Genomic DNA, 22,429 nt, shown 5'->3' with positions numbered 1-22,429 from the left:
ATGAGTTACTGCAGAGCATGAAGTAGTTGCAAAGGAGTTCAGATTAAAACAACTGCATGAGTAGCTCTTAAAAAAAAAAAAAAACAAACCAAAACCAAAACAAACACCCCCTCACCCTAAAAAGTAGTTGCATTACAGGTAATTATACACATCCTTTCCAATCAAAACTCAGTAGATATTGTAACTATGTTACAGAACCCAGTACATGAAAGAACAGCTTCCCTGTACAGCTGAGTGGTTCGGGTGACACACCAGAGGGAGGGGACACCATTCAGGAGAAGCTCAAGAAATGGGCCCATGTGAATGTCATGAAGTCCAACAAGTGCAAGGTGCTGCAGCTGGGCCAGGGCAACCCCCAGGTTCAGTACAGGCAGGGACTGAAGGGAATGAGCAACCCTGAGAAGGACTTTGGGTACTGGAGGATGAAAAACTGGACATGAGCTGGCACAGTACACTCACAGGTCAGAAAACCAATTGCATCCTGGGCTGCATCAAAAAAACCATGGCCAGCAGGGTAAGGGAGGGGATTCTGTCCCTCTCCTCTGCTCTGGTAAGACTGAAGCACAGCTCAGGGCTCCTCAGCACAGGAAAGACACGGTCCTATTGGAGCAGGTCCAGAGCAGGTCACAAAAACTACCGAGGGCTGGAACAACTCTCCTGTGAAGACAGGCTGAGAGAGCTGAGGTTGCCCAGAGAAGGCTCTGGAGAGACCTTATTGCAGCTTTTCAGTACTTAAAAGAGGGCCTATAAGAAAGATGGGGCAGACATTTTAATGGTTTTAAACTGAGGGTAGACTCTGACAAGATTTAAGGAAGAATTTATTTTTTTTTATGAGGATGATAAAAAAATTGAACAGAGTGCCCAGGGACGTTCTAAATGCACCCTCCCTGGAAACATTCAAGGTCAGACTGAACAAGGCTTTGAGCACCCTGTTCTAGTGGAAGGTGTCCCTGCTTACTGCAGGGGGGTTGGACCTTTAGAGGTCCCTAACTATCCAAACCAAACCACTCTATGATTCTACTTCATTGAGACAGATAGCTAGAATTAGAAATGCTGCATGCACAATATTCAAGATCAGTTCCTCCAGTTTATTGAGCACTGTTGCCAAAGCACATACCCAGTACAGCAAAAGTGAAGAGGCTTAGTCAGAAACCAAAATCTTCTCTTCAAAGTTACACAGCTACTTCTACTTACAGGCAAAGAAGCAAACCTGTGGATCACCCAGGAGAGGAGGGTGGAAAAACCACCTCATTGAACCAATTGCACAGTACTGAAGTTCATGCCTTGATATTAAAGGATACCACTGGCATGGAAAAGTAGCATCACACTGATCTTCCTAAGCCAGCAAGGAAACACTAAATATAGTTTACATTCCTAACAGAAGTTTTACTTCATTTTCACACTACGTGGTGCATAAAAATTTAATTTTTAAAATGTTTCCAGTTACAGTGGGAATTTATCACTTTCCAAAATTAAATTCATACTAACTCAAAGTTCCATGAAGACATATTATGCCTAGAATTATGTTTGGCTCTGCAGTCATTCACAAGTGTTGGCAGAAAGACTCCAAAATGTGAAGGTAGGAGCCTGTGAAATGTTCACACTACTCTATTATTGAGGCTTGTCACAGTAACTGTGCTCCATGTGCTGACTGCATCAGAAAATGCTCTGTTGGTCTCAGTAAGCCTTTCATTATTCACAATAGCACTGCACTGTATAGCACTGCTTTAGTAAACATTCCATCACTGCTTCTGTCCTGAATTCCTTCTAACCCCCTTTCCAGGCATTAATGTTTACTCGTAACAGAATTTTTGATTCAGAATAAAGAAAAGTGATTTCATCTGTCTTTTTTTTTTAAATTACCTTTTATTACTGGAAAGTGTTGTTTCCTTTAAGCTGAAACTTCAGAGTTTTTCTAGTTATCAAGTAATATTTTTTCTTAGCTGTTAACACATCACTTAAAACTGCTAGATAAAGGCAATTACAGGCTAGCAAATAGATATATCTAAAAGCAAGGAAAGATGTTATAATCGAGGTGACTTTTGTATTACCCTTCATAATCCTCTTAGACCACCACATAACTGTTCTCTTTAACATCTCTGTATTTATTAGTTTAGATTAAGGAGCCCAGATATGCAAGTAATTCTAGAGAATGCAAGGATAAACATTCTACAGCAGTAACTTTACTTTTCCTCTGCAGATGCACTTCAAATGGCAATAAAACATCAAGAGGTTTCCTTTCAAAATGCACAGACGAAATGTATCCCTTTAGAAAGTACAATCACTCCTGTAAAATTATTAAAAGCATTTGGGTCCCATATGATCTTCACTTGCTGTTAACTCTTTAAGATTGGGAAGGCATTTAAATTAATACACTGAATAGAAAACAAAGAAATACCTTGTTACTACTACACAGCAACACTTCTGTATCACCTATCTTTAAATTGAAATGTCACCTCTGATATAACTAGACTAGTACTGGATGAATTTAGTATTCAGTAAATATTTAGTATTCAGACCATTTAGATGGTCTTTTCTCAAAAATTATCTTGCCTCTACCTGCAAATCATTGCTGCAACCCGCTTATGGCATTATCAGATACTATGAGAGAAAGAACTCCAATACCTTTCTTTCCTCCTTACCAACAGAATTCTCCTGCCCTCAGCAGCACAGCCTGAGCTCTTCCTTTCCTATAGTGCTTACTGGATTTATTGCAAAGCTCATTTAATTTCTAGTGAAAGGCTACACCTTGCTTTGGACTCGTGGTTTGTTTTTCTACAAATACAGTTATTAAATAGTCTTCAATTTACTCTGAATGTACTGAGATAGTAAGCCTTCCAGTCTGTTTAAGGTGAGCAGTGGAAGCACACTGTGAAGATCAAAATCTTGCTTTTTCAAAGTTAGTGGGATGATAGCATCCTGTCTCATGGAACTGCAGCCTCCAGGTCAAACAGATTTGTTACTCCTACCCTTGGACAAAAACATGTTCTATGTTCTGGTTTTGACTTCCTTAAAGATGAGCAGGGAGTCTGCCCTGCCTTCTTACTATGATTGAGAACAGAATGATGTCTCCAACAGTGAGGCTGTTAAAGACATCCCACTCAATGATTACAGTTTCTTTGTTCTGGCAATCAGAGACCACTGGTCCCCATACTAGTTTGGGAAAGGCAAGGACCTATCTGGGTAGTACAATGCTCTGTAGAGCATTTGACACATCCCATGGGAGCCTTGGCACCCTCCTATGCTCTGTTTCTCCCACTATGAATTGTTTTAATGTCGTCCTTAACCATGAACTGTGGGCACTTCATTCCTGCTACTTCACTCCCCCCAACTCTGCTCCCCTGTGGCACAGTCTGCATTCTGCTGTCCTCCCTGTGCCCTGCCTAGCTCTGTTTCTCAGGGTGTCAGCTATCCTAGCACAAAGGAGTGATACAAGCTTGGAACACATAAACTGGTACTTTTCAGGAGCAATTCTTCCAAAGATCTGCTGGCAATGATCAAAGTTTAGTTTGCTACCTCTTACAAAAGCAGAGACTGTGTCCTCTCCTATCTCTGCATCTTTCCCTTCTGATTTTTAGACCAGTTTCACAGTACTGCTTACAGCATTTCTTGACGTTTTGGAATTAAACAGATGCAGCATTTAAATACTTATTTTCCATCACAGAAATGCCATCCAGTTGAGTATAAGATCCTCTTTTAAATGCTGTTTTGTTTTAGCTCCTTTCCTCTCTTTGTGTATTCACTGACATGCTCTAGCTTAAATATGTCCTCGACTCCACTCAAAACATGAGGTTAATATCAGTATTCAGCACCTCGAAAACTGCTTTTAAATCTGACAAGTAACAGAAAAATGGCAGCCTACAGTTCACAAGTATCTTACAAATGCACAGAAAAATCTTACCAGCAACAATCCTAACAGCCAGGCTCAAATTTTAGAAAAGAGTTATAAGAATTTAAATCATATAACTGCTCATCTGAAAACCAGTCTGGTGCCAAGACTACAGAACGAGTCTTACACAACCCATTTTAATATTGCAGCTGAATAGGAAATGGGAACATTCCAGTCTGGTCAGCAGGCTCACTAAGACATTGTTGATTAACAAAGGGAGACTAGGTATGGTAAGTTAATAGTTTGTGCAAGATTTCAGGAAATGACATACGTAAATTTCAGGAACCTGGAAATTTACTGGCAGTTCTTTAGGTACACCACAGGACTGCCTTTGCAACACTATTTGCTCAACTACAGTAACTGCTACCATTTGTCTTCAGCAGTTCACCCTGTGGCCCATGTGCAATGGCATCTGGCCCTTTTTTATCCTCTGATGAATCATGCAAGTCACCCAATCTCCATAATCCCTTGCCCTCTACAAACATACAATGACTCCCCCCTCACCAGTACAACTGGTCTTTCTGCATGTTAGTGCTGTATTTGAGAGGATAGGCTTATACACACAGAATTCAAGTTTTTTGTTATTTCTTCAACAAGTAAGAGAGAACTATACTTATCTGACAAGTCAGCGTAATCATGAAATAAAAGGATTTGCTGTAATCAGTTCTCAGAGTGTAATGTGATGTATACTGTTTGGTCCCATATCTAGCTCAGTAGGTTGACAGCAAAGGCTGTTTGGAGAACTGCTGTGCCCATTTTTCAAATCCAAAACTGTAATATACCGAAGAGAAGAAAATTCAAATCACTGAAGAATTCCTGTGTTCTAAATTATCCACTTCTTGTCCAAATATTTTATGATTTGTGGTTTACAAGAGAAAAAATACAAAGGGGGAGTGTGCTCAGTAGCAGTTACACAGTCCTGAACTTGCTCATAGAAGGCAATAACTGGGACAGAAAGTTTAGGGAGGGTTATCCATCCACTGCTTCCCCCACAACTGCTCACAGTGTTGACAGTTTTGCCGTGCAGATGTTAGTTGGTAATAAAGCATGATGGCAAGAGACTGCAAGACACATGCCAGAGACTACTTGCAGTCCCCCCAAAGCATCTCCACCTTTGCCAGGCTATTAATGAACACTTGCCAGGGAACAGTGACATAAATGGCTAAGGCATTTCTGCTTTTAATTAACTGTGTCCCACAGGGGGACAAGGGGGATGCACAGTGCTTGAAACACTGAAAAGTAGGTAAATGTTTGCCTGTAGTTCCACAGGATTGACAGGTTTGAATCACGCAATTCAGGACATTTCTTTCTTTCCTATGGAAGCAAAGCAGTTGGAGGGTTATCTGTCAAAGTCCTGAAATTAAGAGAGATGCATGGGATATCATAAGAGGTATTATTTGACACAGACTCCTCCCCAGCACTCTTTTACTTCTGCTGTGGCTGTAGCTGTGGCTATATTTAGTAAATAGCACTATATATGATTGATTCCCAGAGAAAATGACGCTTTAACTGAACTAGTATTTCCAGTTAGAAGCAATGGGGCTGGGGGACATGGAAAATTCTTCCAGGCACCAGACAAGGAGAGCCAAGAGTTATAAAAATATTACTTACTATACATTAGTGTTGTCCCAGCAACAGAAAAACAACCATAACATTATGAGGAGTGGAAGAAAAAAGCAGCGCTAAAATTTCACAATGACGGCCTTTCTTCCACAGCACTGCTTCAACTTCAGGTGATGTTACTTTCACTGCAACAATTATGGCAGATTGATCATATCCTCATATAACAGAGGGCAGCACATCCCTGCTTCCTTTCTTTTGGAGGCATATTGTTTCATGCAGCTCAGAACTTCAAGTCAGCAATGATTGTTTTCTGCATTTAAATAAAAAGGGCACTTCAACACAACGAAAATAAAGACCTCTATAAATTTCTTTCCTTTTCACTCCTGTCTCTTTACAGCACATCAACTGAGGACATCTTTTCCTGGACCTTGAACTGCAGAGTTATCTGCTGTGGACCAGAGCTTATTGCTGGATTTACATAGCCACATGGATTCTCATATGAAGTGCAAGTATTCTTTGGCATTCTTGACCCAACCCAGCAGGGCTTGGCTACGCAGCACTTTCCAGGCTTCTTGATAATTTAATGCAGCTTCCTTGTAGTCCCAGTAGGTTTTTAGAGTCTTCATCCTGACAGAAAATGCACAAAAATGAAAACAATTCTATGATCCTATTGAATATGATGTCACAGAATGAAAAAAGCAATCAAACTTCTAAGAACATGATGATACCCTATGAGAACTTTCATGCTACTAGGTGAAATTCTCTTCTAGAGAGACTTGGAGAGGCCCAGGCTCTGAAGCCAGACACTGTCAGCAGTCTTATAAAAGGCAGCAAAACAACTCTTCTACCATGCTTCGTACACACTATCCAGCAATAGAAATGTTTGACTGTGTGACCACAGGTCACAGAAAATTTCCATGATAGCGAAAAATGCTGAAGCAAAGCTGAAAAGGTGGCTAGAGATGCTTTGAATTGGGTAGAAGTAGCCTTAGCTTGCTAGAAGAACAGATATGCTTGCTGGTTGGAAGGGAAAGGGACAGAACAAACAGGACAGTTCTTTTCCAACACAAAACTGATGAAGAAGAATGAGACAAAGGAGAAAATAATTTTTTTCTTCCCTAAAGCAAAAGAGACTCAGTGATTTTGGTGTTCTGTTCCTCTTCCTCAAGTAGCACCTATTCCCCACAGTCTCAGCAGAACTATTGGTCACTCTGCTGAGTACATTATGCCATTGATTTTCAAAAGAGAGAAATTCAGGCCTAGAGTATCTGACAACAAGTGCCTCTAAGACAATCTCATCAAGACTTTTTTCCTTTCCTTGCATTCCTTTCTCAGCTTCTTTCATCTCCCTTTGCCAAAAAGTCTGTCAGCCACATGTGGTATGCAATGTTTTAACACATTAAACCCAACACAAAGGAAAGACGACAGGCAACATGACCTTCACCAAGAAAGAGGAAGAGCCAAACTACTATAGGATCCCTAATCTAAAAAGTCTGAGAACCACTGCACTAACTTCTAGAACAGGCTTTAATCCTCAAAGGCAATAATGATCACCCATCACCCCCAAAACTGCAGACCATCAGAAGCTGTGTTTCAGGCATTCATCATTCTGCTATGAATTTATTTCTAGAACGCTGTGACATGCATAGAAAGCCATATTATCTATCCTGCAGACCTTATGTTCTGAATATGAGAGAGTGGTGAACCTGTCTATGTCCCTGCTGAACACAGGAGATGTCTTCCCCCTTAACAAACCTGCCCTGCACTCTCATCCCAGCTAATTCATTCTGCTTTACCTCTTTCACATTCATCATACTCCGTGAAACTAACTTTGAGCTCCTCTGCAAAGTTCCATGGAAGGGCCCCCTGCAACTCTCCCCCACCTGGGCAGTGGAACAGTCACAGAACCCCATAATCTGTAGTGGATCATAGTATAGGAGCATCATTGAACAGGCAAAAGACCAGCAACTATTTGCATAAGCAGCATTCAGGAAACCACCTGGTCCAAGAAGGATCAAAGTCAACCCTCCACAATTGGCTCCAAAACCCTGGCATAGGCAAACTGCTTCTCTCCCAGGTAACATGTGCCTCAAACACAGTACAAACCACCTGCACCTTCACCTTCATTTCATCTATTTTTCATTTCTTCCTTGCTAAATGTTGCTCTTTTTCCCTGAATCTGCTGTCAAATTAGCAGCTCTGACTCATACCTATCAGTCTGACCCAATTTAACTAAAACACCTACGGGATTTTTCTAACCTACATTATTCCAACGGACTTTTGTTTGGAAACTCTTACAGCAGACAGTAAAAAGACAGCTAGAACAAAAGCAGGATAGACAGGAGCAGGATTCTCACCACACTGTAGCAACTACGAGAGCACATGTGACCACAGCCTCTTGGGGTCTCATTCTCCAAGCAGACAACATCAGTACAGTGATTTAAAAGTGCATGCAACAGAAATTAAAAAAGTATTTTAAACAGCTTCCTCAAAGAGCTGACAAAATCAACAGATTTAGTTAATTCATGCTTGATTTGTGCATTAAGCTTCTAAGAAATTTTCAACACATATACAGGAAAAATGCTTTCAAATTCTATGTACATTGTATCTGCATAAAAACCTTACATGATTTGACTGTATCTCAGATGTAGTTAAGGCTCTGAGCATTAGTAATGAAGAACCTGTGACCTTTTTTTGGCAGAAGCAAACACTAGTTTGCTGCCCCAGGCAAAGTTAAACACAGTCACAGAATCTCCACCCTATCCAAGTCTGTCTGACGTACGTTTCTTGCATGTTTCCCTTTACTATTTCAATCTTGCCCCTACACTACTGTGCAAGAGAGAGACAGGGATTCTGATAGCTTGTGCCAGAGACACGAGAAGTGGTCCACAGACTTCATTCTGAAAGGTAACACAAAAGAGCCTTACAAAAATCACCATTATGCTTATGAAAACATTCACATGCTCAGCTACATGCAAAGCTGAGCAGGAATGGGCTCATTAAAAAGGCAGCCTGCAGAGAAAAGCAATACACTGCAGCAATACTTCCTTCTCAGGTAACAAACCCTACCTTTAACTCCATATTCAGCTTCAAACATTTATGTTTAACCCATAATGTACTTGCAAGATTACAGACACATTGCACGTGAAAAATACGTACAAGGAATCAACCAAAATATTACTCATACAAAAATTACCAATTGCTGAATGATGCTAAAAATCTTAGCTAAGCTACGCTAATACAAACACCTAACCTTGCCTTCTAGGAGAGCCAGCAAAGTTCTGGCCCCAGTAGGCTCTCTACCTGTTCCAATTTAACACTCATCCTCTGGATAGAAGCAAAGAATCAAAGAGAAAGGAAGACAAAAGAAGCAGGAGAAGCAGCTTTAGATACACAAAAGAAGAAAACAAAACATCAGAATCAGTATAAAGCTTTAACTTCCCTGGTTCCTAAGCTAACAGTGGACAACAGTTAAGTTGGAAGGAAGGGTTAAGTGAAGAATGATCCTTGTCCTAATACACCCTACAACTACAAAACAAGCTATTCAGCAAATTTGAAACTATTACAGAATGAGTTTCCCCCAATGGAACAGAAAAGATGGGAGGCAAGAGACCAAAAAGTAGACTAGAAGAGGCAGGGCAGGAACTTCGGGTCAAAGAGTGAAAAGGAAACTGGGTGGCAGCAGCATTAGAGCCAACCATTTGTGGGAAGAGATAACAGGACACCTTTGAATGGAAAGAAAATACAAAACTGGGTAACAGTTAAATACACAGAAGTTTAGAGGATGCAATTTGAGATTGTGGGATTTCTTATCTGAAGTTCACTCAGACTCCAAGGAAGAAAGAAAAACAAAAATATGTCAGAATATTGTGTAGAAAAGGAAAGGGAAGATGAAGGAAACAGCAACACTAAGACACTATTTTTATTTTGCTTTTTAAGTGAAGAGGAAGAAAAACAAAGACTTCAAAAGTGAATCAGCTGCACAAGCTGACTGGTGAGCTAGCACCTCTACTGTATAAATAGAGTTTATGCAGCCTAAAACCAGTGTCACATCTGTGAATCAGCTGGACTTTGTCAGGAGAAGCCCAGACAGAAAAACAGTAGAGGACAAAAAAGTCAAAGGAAATGGCAGAGCCACTGGAGTCTAGGAAAGCCCTGAGGTGAAGTGACTTTATATAAGCAGCACATGATCAGAACAATGAGTCACCTACCCAACAATGCACCAGTTCACAACCTGTTTTGAGGAAATTATGATGGCTAAACAAGTGAGGACAAACTCCTACCCAAAAGAGGATAATAATAATATATTTTATAATAATAATAATTTTATATTTTAAACTGATTTACAAAGAAAGTGTATCTCTACTTTAGAATGAGTTGAAAGCATCTCATGCTGACATCAGAACTTTGAAATAGTTATGAGACACTTCTACAGAATCTTTAATTCAACAAAACTCAAAAGCAAGCAAGATCTACTAATTAAAGATCCAAGGTGCACTTACTTTGGCTAATTTCACTGCATCTACTGTCTTGGTAGCATGAAAGGCTGAAAGGGCCTATCTCCCCTGCTTCCAGCCACACACCTCCTACTTCCTGTTTTAACTTTCCATGAGCCAATTCAGCTCATTAGTCCAAGAGAAAACACAGAAAACAAGAAAATTGTTTTCATCCACATTAGCTAGCTGAACTGACTCACCATGAGATTGGAGAAGTGCTATTGATACAAGGGAGAAAACAGGAATCTACAGCCAGTAGCAGCAGAGACTGCTGGGGCACCATCCCTATCAGCAACTACAAGCAGTTAAATTAGCCCAAGAGTTCATGTAACTGCATCCTAGAGCTGGTGAAATTATACCTGGAAATAAGTCTAAAATAAAATAAACCTTCTATGGCAATGGATTTGGAACCTTCTACCTCTCTCAGAATCTCTAAGCCAGAGAGAGAAGTTTTCTGTGCATGTGAAACTATGCCTTACTTTATGGCAGCTATTGGGGCTGGAATACCAACCAATAATGCACATAATGCTAAGGCAGACTGGATGATTACTGCAAGTAATTAATTCCAGTTTGATAAACCAAACTTGTTTCCAATAATGCAAAGGTAAATTCCAAGTATGGCCTCCTCACACAAAAGCTTCCTTCTGTTCTTTCCAGAAAGTCTCCATCTATGTAACATATGCATTGCATAAAGAGCCATACACACTATCCCACCTTACTAGCTCCTACTCCACCACACACTGAGAAAGGTTTTAGCCTAGACTTAAAAAAAAAAAAAAGGTTTTACTGAAACTCTTCCTTTTTGTGAAACAAAGAAATGGCATTTGACAGAATTACTAAACACCAACTAGATACCAATAACTCCCCAAATTTTGGATGCAGGGTTTGAACACCACCAAGGGCAGGCAGTTGACCCAGTACCCATGTTTTCAAAAAAAGATACTATTGCCTCATCTTGTATCTCTTTTCACATTTTTCAAGTATCAGATTTTAACAATGAACTTATCTGAAGGGAGATTCATGAGCAGATTCTAGTATCATCACAGTATTCTTTGGTTTCATTAAGAAAAACTCACTCTTCTAAATGCAATAATAATGCCTTTACCGGAGAGTGTCTGGTAGATCCTCTTGTGAAATACTTGTCACCAGCTTTTGGAATTTATGGAAGAGCTCCACTTTACAGATCTTGGATCTAATATATAAAAAAAAAAAATAAATTAGAAATTCTGATAGAAAAAAGAAATCAGAAGCTTACTTCCCCGTGAAGAGCAGAGATCAATGTCTGCCCCTCCATGTCCCCTCGTGAGGAAGCTGTAACTGTGATGAGGTCTCCCCTCAGTCTCCTCCAGGCTGAACAAATCAAGTCACCTCAGCTGCTCCTCATAAGGCTTCCCCTTCAGACCATTCATTATCTTGATGGCCCCTTCTCTGGACACTAATAGCTTTATATTCTTCTTATGTTCTGGTGCCCAAAACTGCACACGATACTCAAGGTGAGGCTGCCCCAGTGCAGAGCAGAGCGGGACAATCCCCTCCCTCGCCGGGCCAGCGATGCTTTGCCTGATGCCCCCCAGGACAGGGCTGGCCCTCCTGGCTGCCAGGGCACTGCTGACTCATGTCCAACTTGCCACTGACCAGGACCCCCAGGTCCCTTTCCGCAGCACTGCTCTCCAGCCTCCATTCCCCAGCCTGTACGTACATCCAGGGTTGCCCCATCCCAGGTGCAGAAACCAGGACTTTTCTTTTTCAGACTTTGTAAGGGTTGGTGATTGCTCAGCCCTCTAATTTCTCAAGGTGTCTGCAGGGCCTCTCTTCCTTCCAGGGAGTTGACAGCTCCTCCCAGTTTAGTATCTTCAGAAGCAAACTTACTTATTGTACCTTCAAGTCCCACGTCCAAGTCACTTATGAAGATGTTGAAAAGCACTGACCCTAAAAGAGAGCCCTGCTGAACCCCACTGGTGACCGGGTCATGCAAAGACACTCTAAAATATAATCTTCTACTTAATCTGTCAAAGGTTCATACTGTAGTCTTTGGTGGTGTAGTTAATTAAGCATTAACAAAAGTACACATCAGACATTTACCTACAAATTCCTTTTAGTCAGTCAGCTTTACCTTCCTTGATATCTAGTGTTATCTAGCATATTGATTCCTTGAGAGAAAAGAAAGTGTAGAAACTTATCACGTTTATTATTAACCAGCACCACACCCAATAAGGCTGTAAATTTCTTATTTTCATTATAAAAGTTCCTTTTGTGACTGCTTATCATGAAAGTGTAAATAGTTGTTCCTTGACATTGCTTTTAATCCTGATTTCCTAAGGAAATGAGACGTTTGTAATCACAGTCTTGTAGACTCTAATAACTTTTGAATGTTTTAGTGAATTTTGAGCACATATTGAGAGGAGGATCTCTCAACACTAAGTTCTTACACTTCTGTGCTAACTGGCAGCTAGCAGATGGCTCTCAAGTTTTCGAGCTGATACATAAATGCTATGTAACAAATTTAAGCCTACTGAGAAAAAAGGGGTTGGTTGGTTCGTTTGATCTTTCACACATCTTCTGGAATACATTATACACCACATATTGAAAGCTACTATTCTACAGTGCACACAAAGCCTGTCTCAAAAGACACATTAATTCACCCAGGTCATGCATGTTAGCAACACCCCAGACACCAACACTGGTCACAAACCACAAAGTTCCCCTTCTTTACACAGAAAATTTGAAAATACTAGGATATACCAGTATGAACTTCAGTCAAGTCAGGCCTAACCTCAAGAAGCTCAGAATGTGCAACTTGCAGGCATGTGAACAAATTCTCCAAAAGAATTGTCTAGGTTCCACTTATTATGCTATTCACTACTCAGGATTATTGTCATTCTCCCAGAAAGTGTGGGAAAAATGAACGATATGACTACTGATAAATTGGTAATAGAAGGAGCCAACAACTAATACACAAACCCTAACTCTCAAGCTGAATTTCCACAGACCACTGATAATTTTGGTCACCTCACCTAAACTGCAGATAACATCGAGATGGAGAGATTTGTCCGCAGAAGTTACAAGTAATTGTTCTCAACCACAAGAAAAATACCTAACTGGCTTTTTTAAGCATTAATTGTTGATAAAAGATTATGAGATGTTTTAAAGAGCACAGTGCCAAAACCACAGTTGGAAAGGTTACATGTTTCATGTTAGGAATGTGCTGCAAGCATTTCAATACATTTTCAAACTTTAAGGCAGAAAGTCATGCTTCAAAGCAACACTTCTAACAATCATACACTCAGTTCAGTTGGTTTGACTCTTAAAGAAAAAGAAATCTGCAAAAAGAGAACCTGCAATGTACACATTTCCTTCATAGTCATCAACCCAAAAAAATACAAAGTAAAAATTCTGTTAACTTCACCAGTAAATATCTTTCTCATAAAAATTTATCATAGTCACCCGCCTTTATCCACAACGCTCTCAACAATGACAAAGAAATAGGATAAACTTGTTAACTCTCATTTAACTTTTTTATTGCAACTCCACTCTCTCCCTTACACAGTGACTCTCCCCTTTCCCCTGCTCCCTACCTTCCCTCCTTTTCCCCATTCCCTAGACTTCCTTCTGCTCTGACACAGCCCTACACATCACATGGGCTGACAGAGGCATGTATGCTAACAAATAAAACTTGTGTCCGGATACTACAATACTCTCACACCTGCTCTGATGGCTCCCAATCCCCTTCTTTGTTGTTCCCTGGCGGAAGCCATTTGAGGTGACATCCAGAGGTTCCTCAGGGACTGCACTCCAACTGATGGCTGTAGAAGAAAGGATTATGAACAAGGGAGATGCTCTTATCACAAAAGCAGAACCTAGCAGTTCCTATGTGTTCATGTGCTGCTTCCCAAAGTAACTCAAACTAGAAAGAGGACCATGGTTCTCTAGGGCCGGAATTCCAGTACCTAAAAGAACAGGTAAACTCCATTTAATTAAAAAAAAAATTAAAATACACATACACACACACACACAGAGCTTTCATCTTAATTAGATCCTTTAAGAATGCATGCTTCTAAATATCTGGCCTCCAGTTTTGTAATTCTCCCTTTCTTAGGGGGATTCCACTTTCTTTTGTACGTCCTGTCCAGATAAAACATGAAGAAATTTCCAAGTCAGATGGCTTATTTTCACATCAGGTAGTGAAACAGTCCCCTAAGCTACTTGCACCAGTCATTCTGTGTTTTCCTTAGTAATTTATTGTTTGCTATTATTTGATTGTGTAAATAGTTCTATGTTTGATAACTGATGTACACCAAGTATCTGTAGACTTTACTTGAAAAATATTATTAGCTAGTAGTCAAAAACAGTTTGCTGAAAGAAGTAGCATATGCCAACAACCTTATCCTTTGCCCCAATTCTGGGAACTTTGTCATCATTTGAGACTGTAAACTTCTTAATGCTGAAACTCTGCATAGGACACCTTATGATTTATAAGTAACCAGCAAAGCAGCATTGGTAGAACCTGGCGTGTCCCATCTGCCCCTGCACAGCAGGTCCTTTAACTTCTACTACCGTAAGACAACTGCTGTCCCCTAAATTATCCCATTTCTCTGTGTTCCTAACAGGTAAAACAGTTGCATGTTCATTAACTCTAAAGACCATCTTGCCATCCAAGACTCTCAAAGACTGGTTATGATTCAGCTGCAACTGTCATGCTCCACTAAGTGTCAATTGTACCTGCACTGCGATTTAAGTACAATTCTGTATGGCTCTACTAAATTACAATCTCATGTAGTATGAAATAACATTAGATACATACAACTGGTATTAAACCCTCCACATGTAGAGTATCTAAAAATCACCTGGTCAGAGGACATCAGATTCTGACAAGCAAATACAAAGCCACTTAAAAATGAGAACACTTTATATTCTTTCACTTCTTCCTAATTATCTCGAACTCCAAAATACTAAACAGAACATGTTTTTCTTTTTTAAAAATACCAGTTGAAATGTTCCTATTGAGCATATTTCAATGCTCAGGGTAACAGCCCAGAATTTAGAGTTTATTCTGATTTTCAATCCTTCAAGAAAAGAATCAAGCCAGCATAATTCACATGTGCAAAAAAAACACCTGAAAAAGCATCATTCGTTTTCATTTAACAAAATGACCTGAAAAGTGTACAGAAAGACAGACATTTAGTTGCAGTTTGTTTCAGATCTTTTTTGATATGTGAATTGGCAGTATTTTTCAATGATAAATTTTGTTTCCTATCTCACAAAATCAAAATATTTATAAGTGCCAGGAAAGAAACTAACTCCAATTTAATGAATCTGAATTCCATTAAGGAACCCTTTGTTTCCATTCTATTTTATCATCAGCTCTATTGTAATAGAAAAACTTCCAGTTCTGCTTCAGACAGCAGAAGGCAGGCATGTCCAAGTTTAAGGAAACTGCTTAACCATACACAGAGTGGCAGCTCTATTTTTTTTTCCCAAATGAGACCATGTTGCTAAATCACAACGAGACTTGCATATTCATTCATCACCATGACAAAAAATGCCATGTCCAAAATCTCTATCAATTAAACCTTTACACTATACTACTCTGTATTCTTTCTTCGTTCAGATTTCTGGAGCAATTACAAGCATAACTCAGCATGGCAATTCTTCTTTTCATTACCAAGGAGAATGCAAAACTAACTGAAACAAGAAGTCTTTTGATATTTTTGTTTTCTTCTTGCCCTCGGAACTTTCATTTTCCCTGGTTATTTTCTGTCTGTGTTTAGATTATAAATTCTTAATGTCATCAACCAAGTGTTTATTCAGTCCGAAAACTCCCTACAGGAAACTAGAGGCTGAGCTGCATAATATTAATTATTAACAATTAAGTTATGACATGAAATTAATTTCCTGCTGTTCATACTTTGCCTCTAGCACTGGCACTGAATGATGTTCCAAACAATCCAAACCACTTCATTTCTATTTGGACTTTTGCACTCAGTTATGCAATTGGCCCAAGTTAACTCACCTGCACTACAAGGAACAAGTTTTGTTTTGCTGTTAGATTGAACTTCCTGAACTGCCTCACGACTGTGTTCGAATCGAAGGTCCGACTGCAGCAGCTTAACCTCCTGAGCCAGAAAACCATCTGGTAAAGATGAGATGTGCTTACACCTAAAGTAAAGGCAGAAAAATGCAAATGATTTTCAGTCTGTTCTTCCCAAACAAGCCCATTTTGTATAATTTTCCTTCATTATCCAAAATATGTTGCTTTTACATGAAAAACTGAATTCAACATGAGTTACAAAGGAAAGACAACGAGGTTTGGAGGCATTTTTCCCTTAAAAAATATTTGTTAAAAAAAAACCCAAACAAAACCACATTAGTTTATTAAGACCCTGACCATCCTAGAAAAACTACAATGAACTGATTTTTTAAAAGGTCTAGTTAAAAGCTAGTATGCAAGATAAAAACTGCAATATACTTCTGCAATCACAAAGAAAAATAATGATCATGAAGTACTTATATTATGCCAACCACATTACATTAGCAATTTTTAATGAACCTAAAGGTTCATAATCAAAGCCTAAACAGATACAAAATATACTTGCAGTTCTATGTGTAATTGCATCTTCGTTACCTTACATTACCATTGCATACTGAATGAGATTAGGATATGACAAAAAAATATTTACACTTTGCACTCTCCCTTGCCGACCCTTCATGAGGTTCCTTCCTTTCTCCAGCCTGTTGAGGTCCCTCTGGACAGCAGCACAATGCCCTGGCATATCAGCCACTCCTCTCCATTTTGAGTCTTCAGCAAACTTGCTGGGCATATGCTCTGCACCATCATCCAGATGATTAACGAAGACATTAAACAGGACTGGATCTAGTATTGACCCCAGGGTACATGGCTACTTACACCTTCAACTACACCTTGCCCAGTGATCACTGCTCTCTGGCTCTCAGTCTGAATGGCTCTGGGCCCAGCCATTCAGACAGTTTTCAATCCACATGTCTGCTCATCCAGCTCGTACTTTAACAGATTCTCTATTAGGACCTTACCAGACGCAGTGTCAAAAGCTTACTGAAGTTCTGATATTTGTGTGACACACATTGTCTTTCCAAGCTCACTGTCTCCACATACACCATCTGATTTCCAAAGGAGAGCACTTACCTGTCGATAATTGCTCTCCGCATGGCTTCTTGGCTATATGGACACTTCCCCACTATAACTGCCGACAGATACACTGGATACTGCAGGAAATGCATGAGAAGAGCTCCTTGACACCCTAACACATTCCAGCGAGCCAGTTTATCACTGCAGGACATAGAGCATGTTCTGTCTCCACGACCTGGCTTCACTCGTAATAATCCCACACAGTGGTACCCCAGCCCAGGTGTTCGGGCATCATCCAGCTCTCCAGGCACACATTTGGCTCCAGTTCTATGAACATCTACTACCTTTGGTCTCACTAAGCCAGTCTCCTTATGAGCTGTTTGCATCTCTGCAGAACAGTCACAGCACTTTTGATTTGTGTCATCTTCTCGTTTTACAGATTCTTGCTGAGCAGGCAGGTCTTTGCTGATTGTGGAAAAACAACCATCATCTTCAGTCTTCATTCTCTTGATTGCATGATTACTTGCCATATTCTCTGCTTTCCTTTTATCTTCTGGACACAAATGATCACGGTTACTTCTACACTCTGCTGATTGTCCAGCTGCATCACCTGCAGTCACTGGCTTAGAAAGCTGGTTCTCTGGTTCGCTGATTGGAATAATAGAAGCATCTCCACCTAGAACCAAAGAAATAACATAAAATTGGTCAAAAACACATTTCGTGACTGGAACACCTCACACCAGTAATATCACAACTACTATTAGCTTTCAGAGAGTTGCACTCAGCAAAATTTAACTACGAGAATGTGTTTTTAAGACAACATTGTCCTGTGCAATGATGACTCAGATTTCACTGAAATTTGAGCCAATATATGCTCAACTTCAAGTTTTGCATTCTACGTAAGAAACAAAAGAGCAAAAGTTAAAACAAAACCTATAAAGCAAAAGGTAACAAAGGCATTTGACAGGCTACAAGCAGTGCTGAAGACTCGCAGGAAAACCAGTCTGATCTGACTAAACAACATGAACCTCAAAAGAGTAATTAAAGAATAATCTGTCAAATAAGGGTGAAAACTTTAATCTGTATCACTGAAACAAGCTCAAAACCAGAATTCTGAAGCTCAGCTCAAAGCAAGCAAAGCAAGTCTGACAGGTCTGGTGACAAAAAGAACATTTTCCATGACAGAAGTTGCAGGGGTTTTGTGTTTGTTTTTTTTTGGTTTTCTGTTTCACTGGGTTGAGGGGGTATTATTTGCTTGGTTGTTTTTAGTAACTGTGGTAAATGTCGGTGTTTTCTATTAAAATTTTAATCCAAGGAGAATGTTTAAAGCAAAGCAACAGCACAATATGACAGGGCCTTTGGCAAGTGTCTTGGTTTCTGGAAAAGAAAATACTAACTATTATTGTTTAAAGTGAAACATTCAACTATATAACAAGCAGTATATCAAATTTACTGAGCTCTCATGAATCACATCCAGCGAGATAAAATGCCAAATCTATCTGCAGAGGACCAGTCAAGTACATCTTCAGGCATATACTTGTAACATGAATTACTGCCTCACCCTCACTCCAGACCAGAGAGAAACCAAAGAAAGGTAAGGGGCAGAAAATATTTTAAAAGTGGAAGCAATGTAATTGGTTCACTCCAGCATACTCACATGGGGTATGACTGGAGAAGAAAACAAATATGATATTTGGTTTAAGCTTCCATTTTCCAGTTTCAGTTCCCGGACTAAAGATACTACACTGCTGATGGGAAGCTGCCAGCCACATCTGATGGAGAAGGTACCTGTTAGGCAGAAAGTTTTCATGAAACATTTACTGTATTTTTGATGCATGGGAAAACAACAAAACTTAGATGCCCTCTAGTGCCTGTTCTTTCCTGATGCAGTCTATGAGGAGCCAATCAGTTATGCTTCTACAGATAGACGGGATCCAACATACTCCATAAACGAAAACACATAATTGGAATTTCAATAACAGACCTCAAAGGGTTGTATTCAGTGGAGTTAACTATCTCCTCAAATTGTGTATATAAGGCCCTCTCTCCCACTATGTGTGTTTTTACCAGCACTGGAACTCATCTGACTCTGTAAGACTCAGTTTGGTGGCATCAAATCACAAGAAATGTACTAATTTCTGCAGAATTACTATTTTCCTGGCTCAGTTCCTTGAACCAGCTTATCCCATGTAAACAAGAGGACTGGTATGTGGGAAACAGCAAAACTTCTACCCTTGACCAGCAGTCATCAGACCTGCATTGATGTCACATGAAATCAGATCCTAATTCTTCATAAAGAGGCTCTACAAGAACACGGACGAAACAAGCTTTTGTGAAAGGACCTTAACACCACCTAAAAGTGTAAAAACTAGGCTAAAATCCCACTAATAGTGGGAAAGATTGTTGCCTCCAGAGAAGTAATGGAGTGTTTCATTACACTCTCCTATCTGAAGGGGCAAAATATGGCTGTTTCAGCAACAGATCAAAACCATTTGTATTTCAAGCCCTTCAAGTGGCATTGAGTAACAGCACATGAACTCACCTCTGGAAGCTCCTCTTGGCCACAACTTCAGCATGACTGTCATTCAAAATGTCTCCTAAAGCAACAACCAAGTGAGAATACAAATCACGACTGAAAAGTAGACAAACAAAGCAAATAGAATTTCACATAGGACAGTTCTCCAGATTTATTAGCATTTGAGGGTTTAACACTGGTATTAGGTTATTGTAAGATATTTAAACTTCCAATCACCACAAAAGGAGACTACACAAATGAAGGATAAAAAATGGACATGCAGAGCAAGGAAAGCCCTGCAATAAATAGTGAAAAACGGTAGTTGTGTGAAGTCATGTATCTAACCCATACACTTTTGGTACAAACACTTAAAACCATCTCATTGCAGAATATGCAGTAAGGGAGAAAAAGCCTGTTAGTGTCTTCCTGATGTCACCCCAGACTCAGCAGTGGCAGACTGTCAGGTAACCAACACGCAATTATTTTGCTTATGTTTTGCTTTGCTTTTAGCTATGATGTCTTTGAGCATGCAGACTCAGGACCTAAGCTACACATTTCTACATATAAAAAGTTCATTCACCCTTAAGGCAGCAAGTGCAGCAAACTTTCAGGGCAGCCATTCTGGCTGCCTAAGCTCCTCTCTCCTTGATAAGGGGTGGTCTGACTTACACTTCTGGCTTCAATTCAGAATAAGTCTGAGCAGAATGCTTTGTACATTTTTATTGATTCTATGACACCAGCAAGAGAGAAGATAACATAGGTAGTCTGTTCTCGAATTTTACACCACACTTACCATTTTTTCTCATTTTGTTTTGGCCAATACATTTTGTTCCAGTTCCCATAGCAACAACTTCCTTAGATACTGAAAAAGAAACGTTAACTGAACAAACTATCACCAACTATTGCCAGAAGTCTTGCTCTTACACAGTTATTCTGGTAAGACAACACACAGAACATTGTGTAGAAGGGAATGGACAGGGAGACAGGCCATGCAACCTTACAGAAAGCAAACAGATCCAGAACTGAACACAGGAGGCAGAGGCACCAGTGTGAGAAAAGTCTATGATGGCAAAGCAGGAACGCCAATAGAGGCTTGATGTGCCAGGCAGCACAAGTGGACACTGGCAGAGCATTCCCCAAACACATAAGAAATAAACACGGGATACAATCTGCCTGACGACACTGAAGTGCCAGTAAGAGAAAGGAATATATACACAAATGCAAAATGCAGTAAGACAGTTTGTTAAAGGAGAGCAAACTGAGACGTTTCCAGGATTCTTTCAAATAGTAGCTAAACGTTTTTGCAAGTATTTATATTAGGAATTCAGGTCCTGCCTAGACCTTCACCACTTACTGAATAGCCAAATGCAGGCTTTCATCTTCTTAGTTAGTCTGGGAAGAACAGCGTTTCACTATAACCATCTCTTTCCAGACAAAAGTTGTAAAAGCTTTTACAATCACAAAGAGTAAAGAATTTGGGTGGAGATAGAAATGGGACAGGAAGGGGTGTATGCTTTTCTTAAAAGTCATCTTGGGGGCGGGGGGGGGAAAGCGCATCAAGGACTGCCACCTCCTCTCCCTATTCCCCACCTCCCAACCCTATCCCAACTCATTCTTACCCTGGAGGTTCCCTGGACTAGCAAAAACCTCAGTTTGGGCTGCAGACTCCACTTTGACAACAGCTGCCAGTGAAGTCCATTCCCTGTTTGGATCTGGCTTCCCCTGCCTGGGGAGTCTCGTCCTATAATGCAGGTAGCACAGCCCAGCGATTTCATCAGCTGACCACATGGCTCCCGGTGCAGGTGCAGGCTCCGGACGGGGCCGGTTTCCCTCAGCCCGCGAACACCCACCCGCACCCTCCCCACGAGGACACGGGCGGGGGACCGGCCGCGGGCGGGGCCGCGCACGCGCAGCCGCGGCCCGAGAGCGGCTCCTGCGCACGCGCAGAGAGGCAACGACAGCGGGGCCGAAACAGAGATTTACCCCAAGGCCGCAATTTTGTCAGTGTTGAGCAGGCGTCCTTTATTGACAGTACTGGGGCGCACCGGGGATAAACGCGCCCTTAAGTGCTCCGACAACATCACAAAAGCAAAAACCTTCTCTTTTCACAAGTCATTACACATTCATGTTAAATCCCGCCTAGTCCACGCCCACGCTATATTTATCACTGTAATTATTTCACGGTCTCTGCTCCCATCTAGCGTCCTTTTATCTAATTACATTTACAGTCTCTTAGAAACACATCTTTTTAGTCCATAAATAATTCCGTTGTACTGCTTATATCTTTTCGCTTCAAATGACTTGTTTCACAGCCTTTCAAATGACTTCAACGCTGGAAGTTGACTGGTTACTTGTCAGTTCGAAGATATATGTTATCTATTTGCAAAAGTTATGTTCCTTTCCCAGTTCCTATTATTTCAAAAGTTAGAAAATTCTCAGCAAGTTAAGCAAAATCAAAGGTTCTTGTACATATACTTTAGCCTAACATAGAATTATGTTAGTTCTTTATTAAATGTTTTCTATTAAAGTGTTAGTAGAAAAATTAAAATCTTTAAAAAACTTATACTAATAAATTCAAGCTTAATTTGGAATATAAAAGATTTAGCAGATAGTGTTTAACAGTTCCCTTTCAGTTGTCTCTCGTTTCCAACTCATGAAACTGGTTCTTCTGTTCTTTGTTCTTGGTTGGGTAGTCTCACAGCCTTGGAGGCTGGTTTCTGATTGGTTACTGCTTTTAAGCAATACAAAAACATCTTCAAACTACGTGTCTTACCTTAAAAGTTATAGGATTCTCAGGCAAATTTCTCAGACAAGGAAAGATTCCAACAACATTAATATCAGGCAAGTTTCTCAGGTAAATTAAG

At 40.2% G+C, this 22,429-nt stretch overlaps 1 protein-coding gene across 10 annotated transcripts; it reads right to left on the bottom strand.

Moving 5' to 3' along the window:
- Nucleotides 1-1,067: 1,067 nt before the first annotated feature.
- On the bottom strand, nucleotides 1,068-22,302 carry ADAT1 (adenosine deaminase tRNA specific 1). 10 transcript variants are annotated; one of them, XR_007907451.1, is made up of 10 exons: nucleotides 21,185-22,302; nucleotides 20,359-20,427; nucleotides 19,593-19,647; nucleotides 18,708-18,838; nucleotides 17,108-17,726; nucleotides 15,959-16,104; nucleotides 13,652-13,751; nucleotides 11,818-11,877; nucleotides 11,054-11,140; nucleotides 6,027-6,079 (listed from the first exon to the last, which is right to left on the bottom strand). XR_007907451.1 is itself a non-coding variant. In XM_051805619.1 (9 exons), the coding sequence occupies exons 1-9, from the start codon at nucleotides 21,351-21,353 to the stop codon at nucleotides 5,947-5,949; spliced, it is 1,509 nt and encodes a 502-aa protein (XP_051661579.1). In that variant the 5' UTR covers nucleotides 21,354-22,302; the 3' UTR covers nucleotides 1,068-5,946. The 10 variants fall into 10 exon arrangements, 5 of the variants coding, with proteins under 5 accessions (XP_051661579.1, XP_051661580.1, XP_051661582.1 ...); XM_051805619.1 differs by lacking the exon at nucleotides 11,818-11,877 and having other exon boundaries at nucleotides 1,068-6,079; XM_051805622.1 differs by lacking the exon at nucleotides 6,027-6,079 and having other exon boundaries at nucleotides 11,827-11,877.
- Nucleotides 22,303-22,429: the final 127 nt, after the last annotated feature.

Source organism: Manacus candei, unplaced genomic scaffold (assembly GCF_025592945.1).
Source record: "Manacus candei isolate 608988 ecotype Guabito, Panama unplaced genomic scaffold, ASM2559294v1 h1tg000065l, whole genome shotgun sequence".
NCBI classification, from domain to species: Eukaryota; Metazoa; Chordata; class Aves; order Passeriformes; family Pipridae; genus Manacus; species Manacus candei.
Note: the sequence above shows the minus strand (reverse complement) of the source record. Positions and strands in the feature narration are given on the sequence as shown.